The sequence below is a fragment of the Brachycentrus maculatus genome, unplaced genomic scaffold, assembly GCF_059751285.1.
Source record: "Brachycentrus maculatus isolate JH-2025_06_01 unplaced genomic scaffold, ASM5975128v1 h1tg000015l, whole genome shotgun sequence".
Taxonomy (NCBI): Eukaryota; Metazoa; Arthropoda; class Insecta; order Trichoptera; family Brachycentridae; genus Brachycentrus; species Brachycentrus maculatus.
In genome coordinates, this window is record NW_028280769.1 from 322,425 (window position 1) to 336,289 (window position 13,865).

General features: G+C 33.7%; 1 protein-coding gene across 1 annotated transcript in view; it reads right to left on the reverse strand.

Annotated features, from left to right (window-relative positions):
* Nucleotides 1–2,992: 2,992 nt before the first annotated feature.
* Nucleotides 2,993–13,865, reverse strand: part of LOC148313313 (vitellogenin receptor Yl-like) — a 40,340-nt gene continuing 29,467 nt past the window's right edge. Inside the window, exons 22-33 of the mRNA XM_088264532.1 lie at nt 13,346–13,434; nt 12,748–12,893; nt 12,154–12,224; nt 11,347–11,567; nt 10,662–10,826; nt 9,074–9,290; nt 8,187–8,568; nt 6,817–7,392; nt 5,805–5,992; nt 5,579–5,668; nt 4,812–4,905; nt 2,993–3,220 (exon numbers count right to left, since the gene is read on the reverse strand). Of these exons, the coding sequence (XP_088120658.1) occupies nt 3,104–3,220; nt 4,812–4,905; nt 5,579–5,668; nt 5,805–5,992; nt 6,817–7,392; nt 8,187–8,568; nt 9,074–9,290; nt 10,662–10,826; nt 11,347–11,567; nt 12,154–12,224; nt 12,748–12,893; nt 13,346–13,434 (2,356 nt within the window). The 3' untranslated portion in view covers nt 2,993–3,103. The remainder of the gene's footprint in view (nt 3,221–4,811; nt 4,906–5,578; nt 5,669–5,804; nt 5,993–6,816; nt 7,393–8,186; nt 8,569–9,073; nt 9,291–10,661; nt 10,827–11,346; nt 11,568–12,153; nt 12,225–12,747; nt 12,894–13,345; nt 13,435–13,865) is intronic.

Below are 13,865 nucleotides of genomic sequence, written 5' to 3' on the forward strand. Positions count from 1 at the left end.
AGATAACACTGTGTTTATATTATGCAGTGCCCAATGCACCATTGGGTGCGGATAAGGGTTTGAAGAAGTAGAAAAAATACTGTAAGGGACATTCCAGTGTCCCAGTTGAACATTTCAGAAATCTGGCAAGCCTATATAAACTTGTTTTATATGTATATATATTTATGTATATATATATATATATATATATATATATATATATATATATATATATATATATATATATATATATATATATATATATATATATATATATATATATATATATATATATATATATATATATATATATATATATATATATATATATATATATATATATATATATATATATATATATATATATATATATATATATATATATATATATATATATATATATATATATATATATATATATATATATATATATATATATATATATATATATATATATATATATATATATATATATATATATATATATATATATATATATATATATATATATAAATATATATATATATATATATATATATATATATATATATATATATATATATATATATATATATATATATATATATATATATATATAAATATATATATATATATATATATATATCGCTCACTCCTTTCAAGAACGTCATAAATCAAAAATTGTCAATTTTCAGTTGTGCATGTTTTCGGAATACCCAGAAAATGTACTATATCCCAGCAAAAGAGGCATATTTTTAATTTAATATTTACCCGCTACAGGGCAGAAAATATTGTTTTTGCATTTTGAAGAAAATGTATTGTTTAATTATTTTTATAAATAAATTAAATATTTTTCAAATGTAGAAAAAACTTTCAGGTTTTACCTAAAAAGATCTGTTGCGCAGTAAAAAGTTCAATAAGTGGCTTAGTATTTATTTTTAATACATTGTGTTATATAGGGTCCGCCATCTAAAGTTTTTTTTTTCAACTAGTGCTTATTTCGTGAATGGTAACACTTAGCTCATGTCTGATTTGACAGATAATTAGTTTTATCCTTCCGCTGAGCGAATATAAATTATACATACACATATATATATATATATATATATATATATATATATATATATATATATATATATATATATATATATATATATATATATATATATATATATATATATATATATATATATATATATATATATATATATATATATATATATATATATATATATATATATATATATATATATATATATATATATATATATATATATATATATATATATATATATATATATATATATATATATATATGTATATATATATATATATATAGGGTCCGCCATCTAAAGTTTTTTTTTTCAACTAGTGCTTATTTCGTGAATGGTAACACTTAGCTCATGTCTGATTTGACAGATAATTAGTTTTATCCTTCCGCTGAGCGAATATAAATACACCCAAAACGAGTCACTGTTTGGTGCGGATTTTGGTCCAGAGGCATAATTGGGCCATTTTTCTTTGAAAATGAGCAAGGAGTGGCCGTTACAGTCAATGGCGATCGTTATCGGGCCATGTTGAACGGATTTTTGTTCACAAAAATTGAAGAGGAGGATATTGGCAACATTTGGTTTCAACAGGACGGCGCTACGTGCCACACAGCCGAAGCTACACTCGATGTTTTGCGCCCTGTTTTCAAAAAAAAAAAGTTATTTGGCGGACCCTTTATTTTTAAACATTAAAATCGTTCTCCTGAAAAATCATGTATTTTGATTTATGACGTTCTTGAAAGGAGTGGGCGATATATAAACTTAATAAATGTCTTGATGTCTTGTAATTATTTATTTTAAAAGCAGTGTCTTCAAAATGAATTGTTAATTTTTGTGAAGTGCTATAGATAAAATACGATATGTCACATTTTGGTTAGTGAGCATGCAAAGTCACAAGTAACTAAATCATTTTCTAAACTGCCGGTTATAATATTTATTTCAAATATACTGTAGTCAAATATACAGGAGATAGTGACCAAGTGCATTTTTTACAAAAACGTGATCGATCATTGACTATTTAATATCTTACTAGCTTAATATCGCCCTGAAAAAATTCCCTAAGGATTTTAATCTTGGAAGTATAATATATTGACTTGTTAAAAATGACTAACTGCTTTTTTTTATGTATTAATTTTAAATCAAACACAGATTTTTTGAGTCTACTAAGTTGTATTTTTTTAACAAAAAACACATAAAAAATTATACTGTGACAATTGTTTCGCCTTGTTAGGGCATTATCAAACGAATGTTAGGGCATTATCAAATGACATTCGTTTGATAATGCCCTAACAAGGCGAAACAATTGTCACAATATAATTTTTTATGTGTTTTTTGTTAATAAAATACAACTTTGTAGACTCAAAAAATCTGTGTTTGATTTAAAATTAATACATAAATTAAAATGGAGTTCTACAAATTAAACGCCAAGTCAATAAATAAATAATGACTAACTGCATTGATGTTTATTTTCTTGCCAAGCAAAAGTGACTTAAATGGCCCTCCTGAACATTTTACGTTTTGTTAGATGGTCACTTTCTCCTATGCGACTATGATGTATTCATAAATAATCCATCGAATTATGAATTACCTTTAAAGATTAAAATTTATATTTGAAGCACTAACTTTGTAATTTTCCATTTTATAATTAAAATGTAACTTTGTTTTAAACTCACCATAAATATTTTATTATAACTTAATTATAATGTCTACCGGTTTCGAAGCTAACTGCTTCTTTATCAAGACTGATTAATACTTAATCAATTAATACTTAATATTAATACAATAAATTAATACTTAATAATTAATTAGTCTTGATAAAGAAGCGGTTAGCTTCGAAACCGGTAGACATTATAATTAAGTTATAATAAAATATTTATAATGATTTTAAAACAAAGTTACATATTAATTATACCTAATAATACTTTATATATTAATCACACATATGTATAAAGTAGAATAAATCATTCTACATTGTTCATAAGCACCAGAAAATATAAATAATGTAAAAATTCAATTATTATATTATTATAAATAATAAAGATGATTAAATGAATGTAACATGAAGAAATGTTTTTTCCACTTGATTTTTTAAAATATTATATTAAAAGCTTAGTTTCTTCTTTATAGTCCCCTTCGTGAATATCTCTGTCAGACTCAACATCGGAATCCGAGTCAATCAACAGATTGGGAACTTGGAGTTGTGCACCTGGAATCTAAGTATATATATTTTCATTAACTGCTTTGACAGTCAACAATTATAATATCATTTTTATATTATTTATTGATTTGGCATTAACTTTGTGGAATGACATGATTATTTTATTAAAATTAAACACTTGAATAATCCACTTTATCGAGTTTTATTTTTATTTACGACTAGTTTCGAAAAGTCTAAGAATTAGAATTAGAGAACATCGTCGTGGACTAAAAAGTAATTATTTTTCGGAATTTGCAAATCATATAATGGAAACTAACCACTCATTTGACTCTCATACACTTAAATTATTACACTCTGTTACAAATAAAGGTCAAGTCATGAATAATTTAGAAAATTTAGAAATACATAAAAATTTTAATTCAGATAAAACAATAATTAATAATATACTGTTTCAAAATACGTCACCATTATTATCAATGTTTCCTTTTACAAAAAACGTTGTTCCTTAACCCCCCTACCTATATTTATTAACCTATATCGCTCACTCCTTTCAAGAACGTCATAAATCAAAAAACTTGATTTTTCAGGAGAACGTTTTTAAAGTTTAAAAATGTAATACAATGTATTAAAAAAAATATCAAGCCACTTATTGAACTTTTTACTGAGGAACTGATCTTTTTAGGCAAAACCTGAAAGTTCTTTCTCCATTTGAAAAATATTAAGTATATTTAAAAAAATAATTAAACAATACTTTTTCTTCAAAATGCAAAAACAAATCTTTCTGCCCTGTAGCGGGTAAATATTAAGTTGAAAATATGCCTCTTTTGCTGGGATATAGTACATTTTCTGGGCATTCGGAAAACATGCACAACTAAAAATTGTCGATTTTTGATTTATGACGTTCTTGAAAGGAGTGAGCGATATATACACCTAAATATATTTTTATTCGTTAGTTTTAATTTGTATCAAAAGATGAAAACAATTGTCGTTTTCGAAACTAGTCGTAAATAAAAATAAAACTCGATAAAGTGGATTATTCAAGTGTTTAATTAATTTTACTTGTTAAATATCACTTTATATTAAACCTATTTAGATATGTTTCGATGCATTCTGCATCATTTTCAAACATAGTATGTGAAGCTTAGTATAAATTTTAGAGTGGTGCCCTTGGGATGTTGAAGCTGTTTCTTTTATCTTTTAAATGGTAACTCCCATGAGCACAACTCTAAAATATAAACTTAGCTTCACATGTCACAATGGATTTTAAGAAAAAGTAGTATTTACAAATCAAAAATTGAATTGAAAATATATTTTATTTCATAATCAACAAGGTATTGTCAGATTTATTATGAGCAAATAAAGTAATCTAAAATAATAACAAAATAATCAGTACTTTTCCTTATTTAATATGTAAATAAATAAGGAAGATGTCTCATGTAACTTTACTGGTTATGGTTAGTAGCTGATATGGTCACAGATCACTGAAAACATACTTTGTGACTATATAAGACACCAAAGTACCCAGAAATGTCACTTGGGATGAAGGATTACATTCTAAACATTGAAATTTCACGCAAGAATATTGCATTTGTGACAAAATTGGACCTGCACGTTAAAGCATATTTTTTTTGTAAACATGAACTTACTTTTTGTTTCATGTGGACAATTTTTGGATCCAAGTTGTTTGGCCAATCCCCGGGATTCATCGGATTTTCAAATTCACTCGGATTGGTGGCTGGTCTAAAATATTGAATACATAATTTACTACTACTATACTACTACCATCACACCGTTTCCCCGCAGGTGTAGGCAGAAAGGATGGACTTCCACACTCTTCTGTCCTGATATACACTCCTCGCCTCATTCACATCCATACATCTAGTCAAACATGCCCTCTGATTATGCAGACTTTTGACACCACCAGATTTTAGGTTCTGATTGATCTGATCGTACCAAGTCTTCTTCGGCCGTCCTCGTTCTCTTTTCCCACTCATATTCGCCACCTATATTTTCATAGTCATTCTCTCACTATCCATTAGCTCCACATGTCCATACCACCTTAAAGGACTCTTAAGAACACGTGTGACATTCACCGATTTTACCCATGAATTGGTGAATGTTACACGTGTATAAAGTGATCACTTAAACCAGCCAATAACAGTTGTAGGCCCCGTAAATGCCTACAAATTCATATTCTTCTTCATCTATAAAAATAACTCCTATAATTGGAGACAATCCAGATTTGTGAACAAGTATTTGGACACGCTCAAATGACATGTCAAAAAATAGTATTAACACAATTAATGAAATAAGTTACAAAAATCACTTAAACTGCGATACAACCTTTTCTGCGATCATCTCTAAAAACGTACTGATGCCAGGATTCAAACATTCTACCTTCTGCCATACATACCTTTTGATAATTGGCAGCTTAGTTACAATGTTCCCCAAGGTGGCAAATGGGGAACTCATCCCAGAGAATGTCGGATTTTGGAAATGCACCCTAGAAGAACAAGGATGAATTTTGATTTTTTTAAATATAATTTTACACTCCGGTGTTGCCTGATGTAGAATAAGCAGGCACCACAATATGGTATTATACTTTTATATTTAGGTAAAAAGCAGGGAAATTGACTCACTGGAAATTGGTGCCGGAAAATCCTTTCTTAATTCCTTTTCTTTTCTTGATGAAAAAGAATGCACCCAGCATGATGAATGCGATGCTGAAAAGGACAATCACAAGAGCAGCGTTTCTTCCTGCGTTACTTTTTACCGCAGAAGTGGTGGAATTGAGAATCTTTAAATTGGTGATTTCAGGGTTCTTACCCTGGAAAAAATAAGAAAGTTGATTTTAAAAAAGTAAATCAAATTCCGCAATTCTTAAACATTTAGCTACATGAACCCATTTTTAGTGGGATTTTTTTTCCATCAAATGGTACATTTATTATAATTAACCTTTTCGGTACTGATCATCTAAAAATTACTTGATCCGAAGCGGGGTACCAAATGACCCCAGTTCATATTGGTACGGAAATTATATTACGCAGCTCGCAGCAAAAACCAACTCGCCGCCAGCTGAGTTATAGATGAGCTGACCGCTCCAACTTACATTTAAGCGCCGACTGAGTGAGATCATACATCGTTTTGCAGCACTGAGAGATTACATTTCAATTGCATTCAGTCTACTTTTATCCTTCTTTTGCCAACTCCATGCATTAGGGTTGATATCAGGACTCTGTTGTGTACTGCCAGCTTAGCTTTTACTAACAGGTTTATATTCGCTATACTTAACTGATTTCTGGGCACAAATCACCCTGTTCCCAGTATTTACTATCCTTTCTATATATTTATCAATCTTCCCATCCCTAGAAAACATACTTCCCAAATATACGAAATTATTTACTTGATCCGTAATTTCCCCAGTTACTATTATTTTGCACCCAGATCTACATTCATCTCTTTCAAAAACCGTGACTTAGTATTTGCCGACATTCATCAGCAAATCCCTTTCCATGCACACATTATACACCTTTGTCACCAATGCCTGGAGGTCTTCTCATTCAGTCTACTTTCATCATTCCTTAGCTAAGTCCATGCTTCACTTCCATATATATATTTATATGCCGAAATTATTTTTGATATTTGACTCACTCGATTGTTGCTGTCACAAGCAACATTTTTAGCTACAGTGTTTCCATTCGGGCATAAACATTTGGGACCCAATGGCGCCATCACACAAACATTGGTGCAACCGTAATTCAGGCATTCATCGGTCCCATTTTTCTGCTTGTTGCTTTGGTCCAACTTGAACATCTGAGCCCCGTACGAATGCAAACTAAAGGGCAGACAACTCTTCTCAGGGAAAATCGTACACTTTGTCATCCGTTTATTGCCGTCAGACATGAAGTATATCATGTCCTCGAATATGTCCAGCTGCAGAGGCTTGACGATGTACGTGTTGTCCTTTAGGACCACTCGCCGGTGGGTCGCCTCATAGTTTATGGTTTCTATCTTGTTGGCCTCCTTGTCCGAGAAGTAGAGGAGTTTCTTTTCGTAGTCTATGGCCAGGCCGGTGCAGTGAATGAGTTCCGTACCGACCATTTCAGTCACATGGGAACCGTCCAAAAAGGCTTTGTATATTGTAGACTTGGACTGGTCGAATGAACCCCATTTTGTCACAGTAAAGAACATCACTCGGTTAATTGGATCCACTTTTAGAGCTGTAATCTAGAAAAAGAAAAAAACAATATCAATATAAGAAATTACAATACAAGTGTGTCCAACTCTTTGTTTACAAATCTGGGTATGTCCACTTTGTGGTTATCCTTCTCAGTGCGACAAAATGATATATGTTGATATGGTGATACAGTATAAGGAATGAATACAAGGTAAAGATAATCATTAACAATCAAATTTAAAAAGGTGTGTTGAGATGGTTTGGGCATACGAATTGAATCAAAGAAGAAAAAACAGTAAAACAAATTTACGAGGCGAATGTAGTTGGAACTAAAAGCAGAGTAAAATACAGGATTTAGAAAACAAAATTTAGAATTATCAAGTATTTCAAATACTCAAAATAATTGGCGGATATGCATGAGGAGATGGATTTAATTTTTTTTTTTCAAGGAATAACCCGCAAAACCTCTATTTTTAGAGGCTTGGCTGCAGGTAGGATAGTAAGGATAGAGAAAGTACCTAAAAAAGTACATCACAAGCACCCAGACCAATTGAAAATAAATCTTTCTTAAATTTATTTTGCAATTGGCGGGAATCAAATCCGCAACGCCAGTTTCACAGTCAAGTGTCTACCCAACTACGCCACGGCACCTATCTGCATGAATGCAGAGAAGGCGAAGTTTGTTTCCAAAGACAAATTGGTGTAGCATTCTCTTCTCTCTACCTACCCCTGAGTAGAAGTGGTGTGATGGTTAAGTAGTTATGGCTGTATGGAATACGGACCACTGATTATAAGGTGTTAGAACTTATATTGAATGAAAGGCTATACATACACCATTACTTACAAAATCATTGTACGTCAGCAGAATGGAACACTTCATCTTGTCTATATGACAAACTACAATATTTTTAGCGTCTGCATTGTCCACATAGTAGATGTTCTCGGTGATCCAGTCCAAAGAGATGAGAGTGGGTTTCCCAAGACCTCTGACGAGCACTTCAGTTTGTTTCGTCATGTCTACGTGATGGATTTGTCCCATTCCCTCCACGGAGTAATAGAGCGATCGCTTGACCGTGTGGAGATCCAATCCAGAAATCATCGGAGAGCTCTCTCGGTGCAGGGGGCGCATCGACATATTGTGTGTGTACATTCGCTTCAAGTCTCCTCCCGCTACAAACACAATGGACAAGGGCTCACCAATTGCCTTGCATGATTTCTTGTCTGCCCTGAAATTGCGAGAAATTAACATCAAAATCCTGGCTTGACATAAGATGACTAGGTTAGGTCAGGTTAGAAAATTAACATCAAAATCCTGGGTTGAGTTAGGTCAGGAAAGGTTTCTTTAGATGTTACAAATGATGAAGTAAGCCAGTTGCCTGAGCATGTAGCCGGGGAAGCAGGAGCAGTGCTGGGAGCGGTATACCTTGCATGATTTCTTGTTTAATATATGGTGGTTTAACTTAAGATAATAAAGCTTGATCAGGTTGGTTATATAGGTTGAGTTAGGTCAGGAAAGGTTTCTTGAGATGTTACAAATGATGAAGTAAGCCAGTTGCCTGAGCATGTAGCCGGAGAAGCAGGAGCAGTGGTGGGAGCGGCATTCCTTGCATGATTTCTTGTTCAACATATGGTGGTTTAACTTAAGATAGTAAAGCTTGATCAGGTTGGTTATGCAGGTTGAGTTAGGACAGGTCCAATGTAATGTTACAAAAGATGAAGTAAGCCAGTTGCCTGAGCATGTAGCCGGGGAAGCAGGAGCAGTGGTGCGAGCGGTGTGCGGAGTGGCAGAGCTGCGCGCAGGGGGCGGGGTCCCCCTGGCAGGGGGGCGGGGGCTCCGCGCAGGAGCGCCCGTCGGCCGCCAGCACGCGCCCGTCCTTGCAGCCGCAGATGGCCCCCCGGGGGCTGGGGATGCACATCTCGTCGCAGAAGGTCTGCTTGCATGAGGAGTCTAGAATAAGTACAGTAAAACTTAATTGACCTCTCAGTGTGTACCGCCCCAAAAAATGACCCATAAAATACCAGGTCAGATAGCGTGGTGATTATTTAACGAATATTTCCATATTATGTCAGTATTTGGACTACCAACGCCATATCGCTCACTCCTTTCAAGATATCAAAAATCAAAAATCGTCAATTTTCAGTTGTGCATGTTTTCTGAATGCCCAGAAAATGTACTATATCCCAGCAAAAGCGGCATATTTTTAACTTAATATTTACCCGCTACTCTTGAAAAATCTAGTTTTTTTATTTATGGCGTTCTTGAAAGTAGTGAGCGATATGTATTCCTGATACAACACAATTAAACTATTTATCGGCTAGTTATATGTTTTACTGACTGAACAAACCATGTTTTAAAATGTCATTGTAATCTGACTACTCTAGAATTTAAATGTGAGATATTAAATAAAAAAGTTTATTGTATTAGATTTAAGTTTACTATATCTGACATTTCTTGGTGGAACTGTATTTTATAGAATAAAATAACAAAGATGTAGTTTTTTCCATGTGAATTTTATTTAACCAGCAACTGGATTTCATCCTAACCGACATCATCAGACTAGTGTGAGGTTAGACAAAATTTAGACCATTACTTTTAACCTTTACCATAACGTCAGAAAAATTATACATCATGGTTTTTAATCCCTGCCTTGTTGTGTATATAACATAGAATTTTGTCCAGCCTCACATTAGTCTGATGATGTCGGTTACGACGAAACCTGGTTGCTAGTCAAATAATATTGATGTAGAAAAAACTACATAGTTGTTATTCTATTCTAGTTTATTGTATTTCGAGGAGCTGTTTTGGACTGTCGAAAATAGGGACACATTCTCACAAATGATACGTAAAGAAGAATAAATTAATTTAACACATTTTATACAAACTTTCATGTGTAATTGTCGTAACACTGTTGAGTTGTCGCGCTGACGTAAACAGTATGGAGGCGTTTCGATACGAACTAAACCGAAGATTTCCGAGCGACCCGACTTTGAAGCGAGAGAGCTGAAAGGCCGCGAGAACTGCTTGGCTCGTTGACGCGAACAGACGTTTTATTTAGATCTTAACTTTACTTCTTTAACTCCGTATATCGTAAATTATTTGTCATTATTTGATTCCAGTATTAAGTATAAAATCGCATTTATTTCCATTTAAACCAACTGTAAGTACATCATTTTGTTTTCATTCTGTGCACTACTCCCTTACATTAACAAATACGATCACCAACGCGTGATCACAAAATGCGGCAACACGCCGCCCCAAAAATAGCTGTTCCCGAAACCAATAGCTATAAAAGTTGACCAAACAGCTATATAATCTTACCGCATAGTCCGTGTTCATCAGTGCCATCGAAACAGTTGTGGTAGCCATCGCACACTTGTCTATACTCGACGCACTGTCCCGAGCCGCACATGTAGCTCCCTTCACACTTCTTCTTGTTGAGTTCCAGGAAAACGTGATCCAAAAAGGTCTGTTGATTTGGTTGTTCTGAAAGAAGATCATATATCGAGATGTTCACATGTTTTAATTAACACAATTTGTGCGGGAAGGGTATTACTACCCAAGCGCCCGGCTGGTATTTTAACTGTGGGACGGGTAGCTCTGACTTTTACGTCAGATGCACTTTAAACCCCGTAGTTTAGTGGTCAGCGTGTTTGGCTACCGTATTGGAGGCCTCGGGTTCGATTCCCACGGGGGTCAAAATAAATGTGTGATTTTGACTCACCTATTAATTTAATATCATCCTGGACTGTTACAAGAAGCGCAGGGCTGATCATCTTTCCTTCATGTGTAAACGATCAAGATAACACTGCGTTTATATGATGCAGTGCTCTATACACCATTGGGGTACAGATAAGGGTTTGAATGAAGGTAAAGCCAGTACGAAATGTGTTAACTTGCAATAAAAATTCTAAATCACTAAATACTCAACAGGTGGCAGTCTTTCAGTGTTGCCGTGTACTTTCAAACAAAAGTATAATTTATTTTGTTTTCATTTTTTAGGTACCTTTGATTTTTTCACACATGGCTTTGTCCTCGTCAGACCCGTCGGTGCAGTCCTTGGTGCCGTCACAGCGCCAGGCGTCCTGTATGCACAGGTAGTTCTTGTGGGGGTCTATGGGCCCCGTGTGCCCATCCAGGCCGGACCCGCACAGCCACTCGTAGGGGAGGCAGGGAGAGCACTGGGTCTCGTCCTCACCATTCGGGCAATCTCTTTCCCCATTGCATCTATAGACATTAATCTTTTTTTTAATTTGGTTTAATCAACTAATCCAAAAAATATAGAAATACATTGTTTGCGGGAAATGCTTAAAAGCGTCTTATACATAATGTTGGTAGACAGCGGAAGACACTTAAAACCGTTCTATTTTTGTTGTTGTTGACATTTTAGCTAAAGAAGTAGATAACAAAGTAATGTATTAAAAAAATATTCTACAATTAAATATCATTAGATGGTCCAAAACGTTAAAAACAAGTGTTTACTTATTTCATTTTAAAATTGGTGAGAATTCTACATATATTTTACATAGAGGATTCTACTGGTTTTTTTCAAATTACCTTTAGTCCAGTAAAGAGATTCTAGCTACAGTTTATGGAACATCGCTTATCATGACCCTAAGACTTCAGTTTTGAAACCTTTTTCATGCATACTAATGAGTTTACTCTTTATGTTCAAGTCACTATAATTTCAATTCTTGAGTGTAAAATTCCAGGCAAAAACGAGATAAGTTCTTTGAAGTAGCTATTTTTATACTGGTCGAGTAGGTATCTACTTCATTTTGATGAAGTTTGAAAAATGGAATTGAGTACTTACTTGGCAGATAAAGGTAGACAGATACTGGGATCGGAATCACAAGCATATTCCATGTTATTGCACTCAGTAATCTGAAAATTTTTATAACAATATATAATCGGTCCCTAATATACAGTCTGTTTTGTCCACGTTACGAAGTTCAGACAAGAGCTACCGCCAAACTGTCAGCAGTGGTCGTCCTGGGCGGCGCAAACCTGATGCTTTGTAAAAAAGGCAAGCTTGATGGTGGCTCTCGGGAGGAATGCGCAGTACATGGCCAAGCCAACTGAATCGCCCTTTCGTGACAACAGTTGTGACCAAGATTTGCTGTTTTCTACGCCTTCTCTTCATTCCACACAAAGTCAAACTACCACATGCATAAAATTCTTCACAGACACCTATTCTCAAATCCTATGTACACGGCTGCTCTGGGCCCTTTTTACTCAGGCTTCAACTTTTAAGTTTCATGGCCTATGCCTACTCGTGAGTGGATTTACTTTTTATGTTTAAAGTTACTATAATTTCATGTAATTCATGAGTGAAAATTCTAGGCAAAAACACTCGCGCAATTAATCCGCTTAATGTAGATTTACTGTATGATATTTAGGTAGGTACCTCTTTTAATTTTTGTTCTGGAGTGATACAGTTAAGTTCGTCCGATCCATCTCCACAGTCGTCGGCGTCATTGCACATGAGGCCGGAGTCTATGCACCCTCCGGATCTGCAGTGGAAGAGGCCCGGAGCGCACGCCTTGTTGTATTCTGAAACATTTTAATCCAAGTTCACTATAAATTCGCCTATAAAGATCTAACATATTATTTATCGATTTTGCATTAACTTTTTGGAATAACATGATGATTTCAATAACAAAATAAAACACTTGTATAAGACCACTTTTGAGTTTATTATCACATTAACTGCAATGGAAATTTTCGGAATTCCGGTCTACAAAACCAATTTCATTTAATCGTATTCAATAAAAATATTATTTTACTTCTTGATTTTGATTTTTTTTTAATAATTATATTTTCTGTTCATTTATTAATAAATTTTCTGTTCATGTAAACCAGCATCGATTTTTTGTTCTCTACCCAGAGGCCATATTAGCACTGATATTTGTACTAGGAATTTTATCATAGCTGCACGATATGGCAAGTAAACACAGTACAAAGAACGCAATCTACCAGTTAGTAAGCAAGCACAAGGTACAAACCACATTTGTTGGGTTCATCTGATCCATCGTGACAGTCCACTTGGCCGTCACACACCCACCACTGCGGCACACATTGAGATGACTTACATCTGGGGAAAAAGATGCCTTTAAATGGAAAATGTCACACAATGAGTATTGTCTAAAGGTGCTAGTAATTTTGCACAGTAAATGATCTTATACGTAGACGTTATGGCAAAAGAAACATAGGTCCTTACTTATATAAAATTAGAATAAAATTATATACACTTGGGCCTCGTATAACACGGTTCTGTATAACACGGATGTATAAATTATGGCATAGTTTTTTAATACACATGTATTGTACACGCTTTTTATATATCCTCTGACATATCGCTCACTACTTTCAAGAACGTCATAAATAAAAAAAACTTAATATTTCAAGAGAATGTTTTTAAAGTCTAATAATATAATACAATGTATTAAAAATAAATATTAAACCACTTATTGAACTTTTTACTGTGCAACAGATCTTTTAAGGTAAAACCTGAATGTTTTTTCT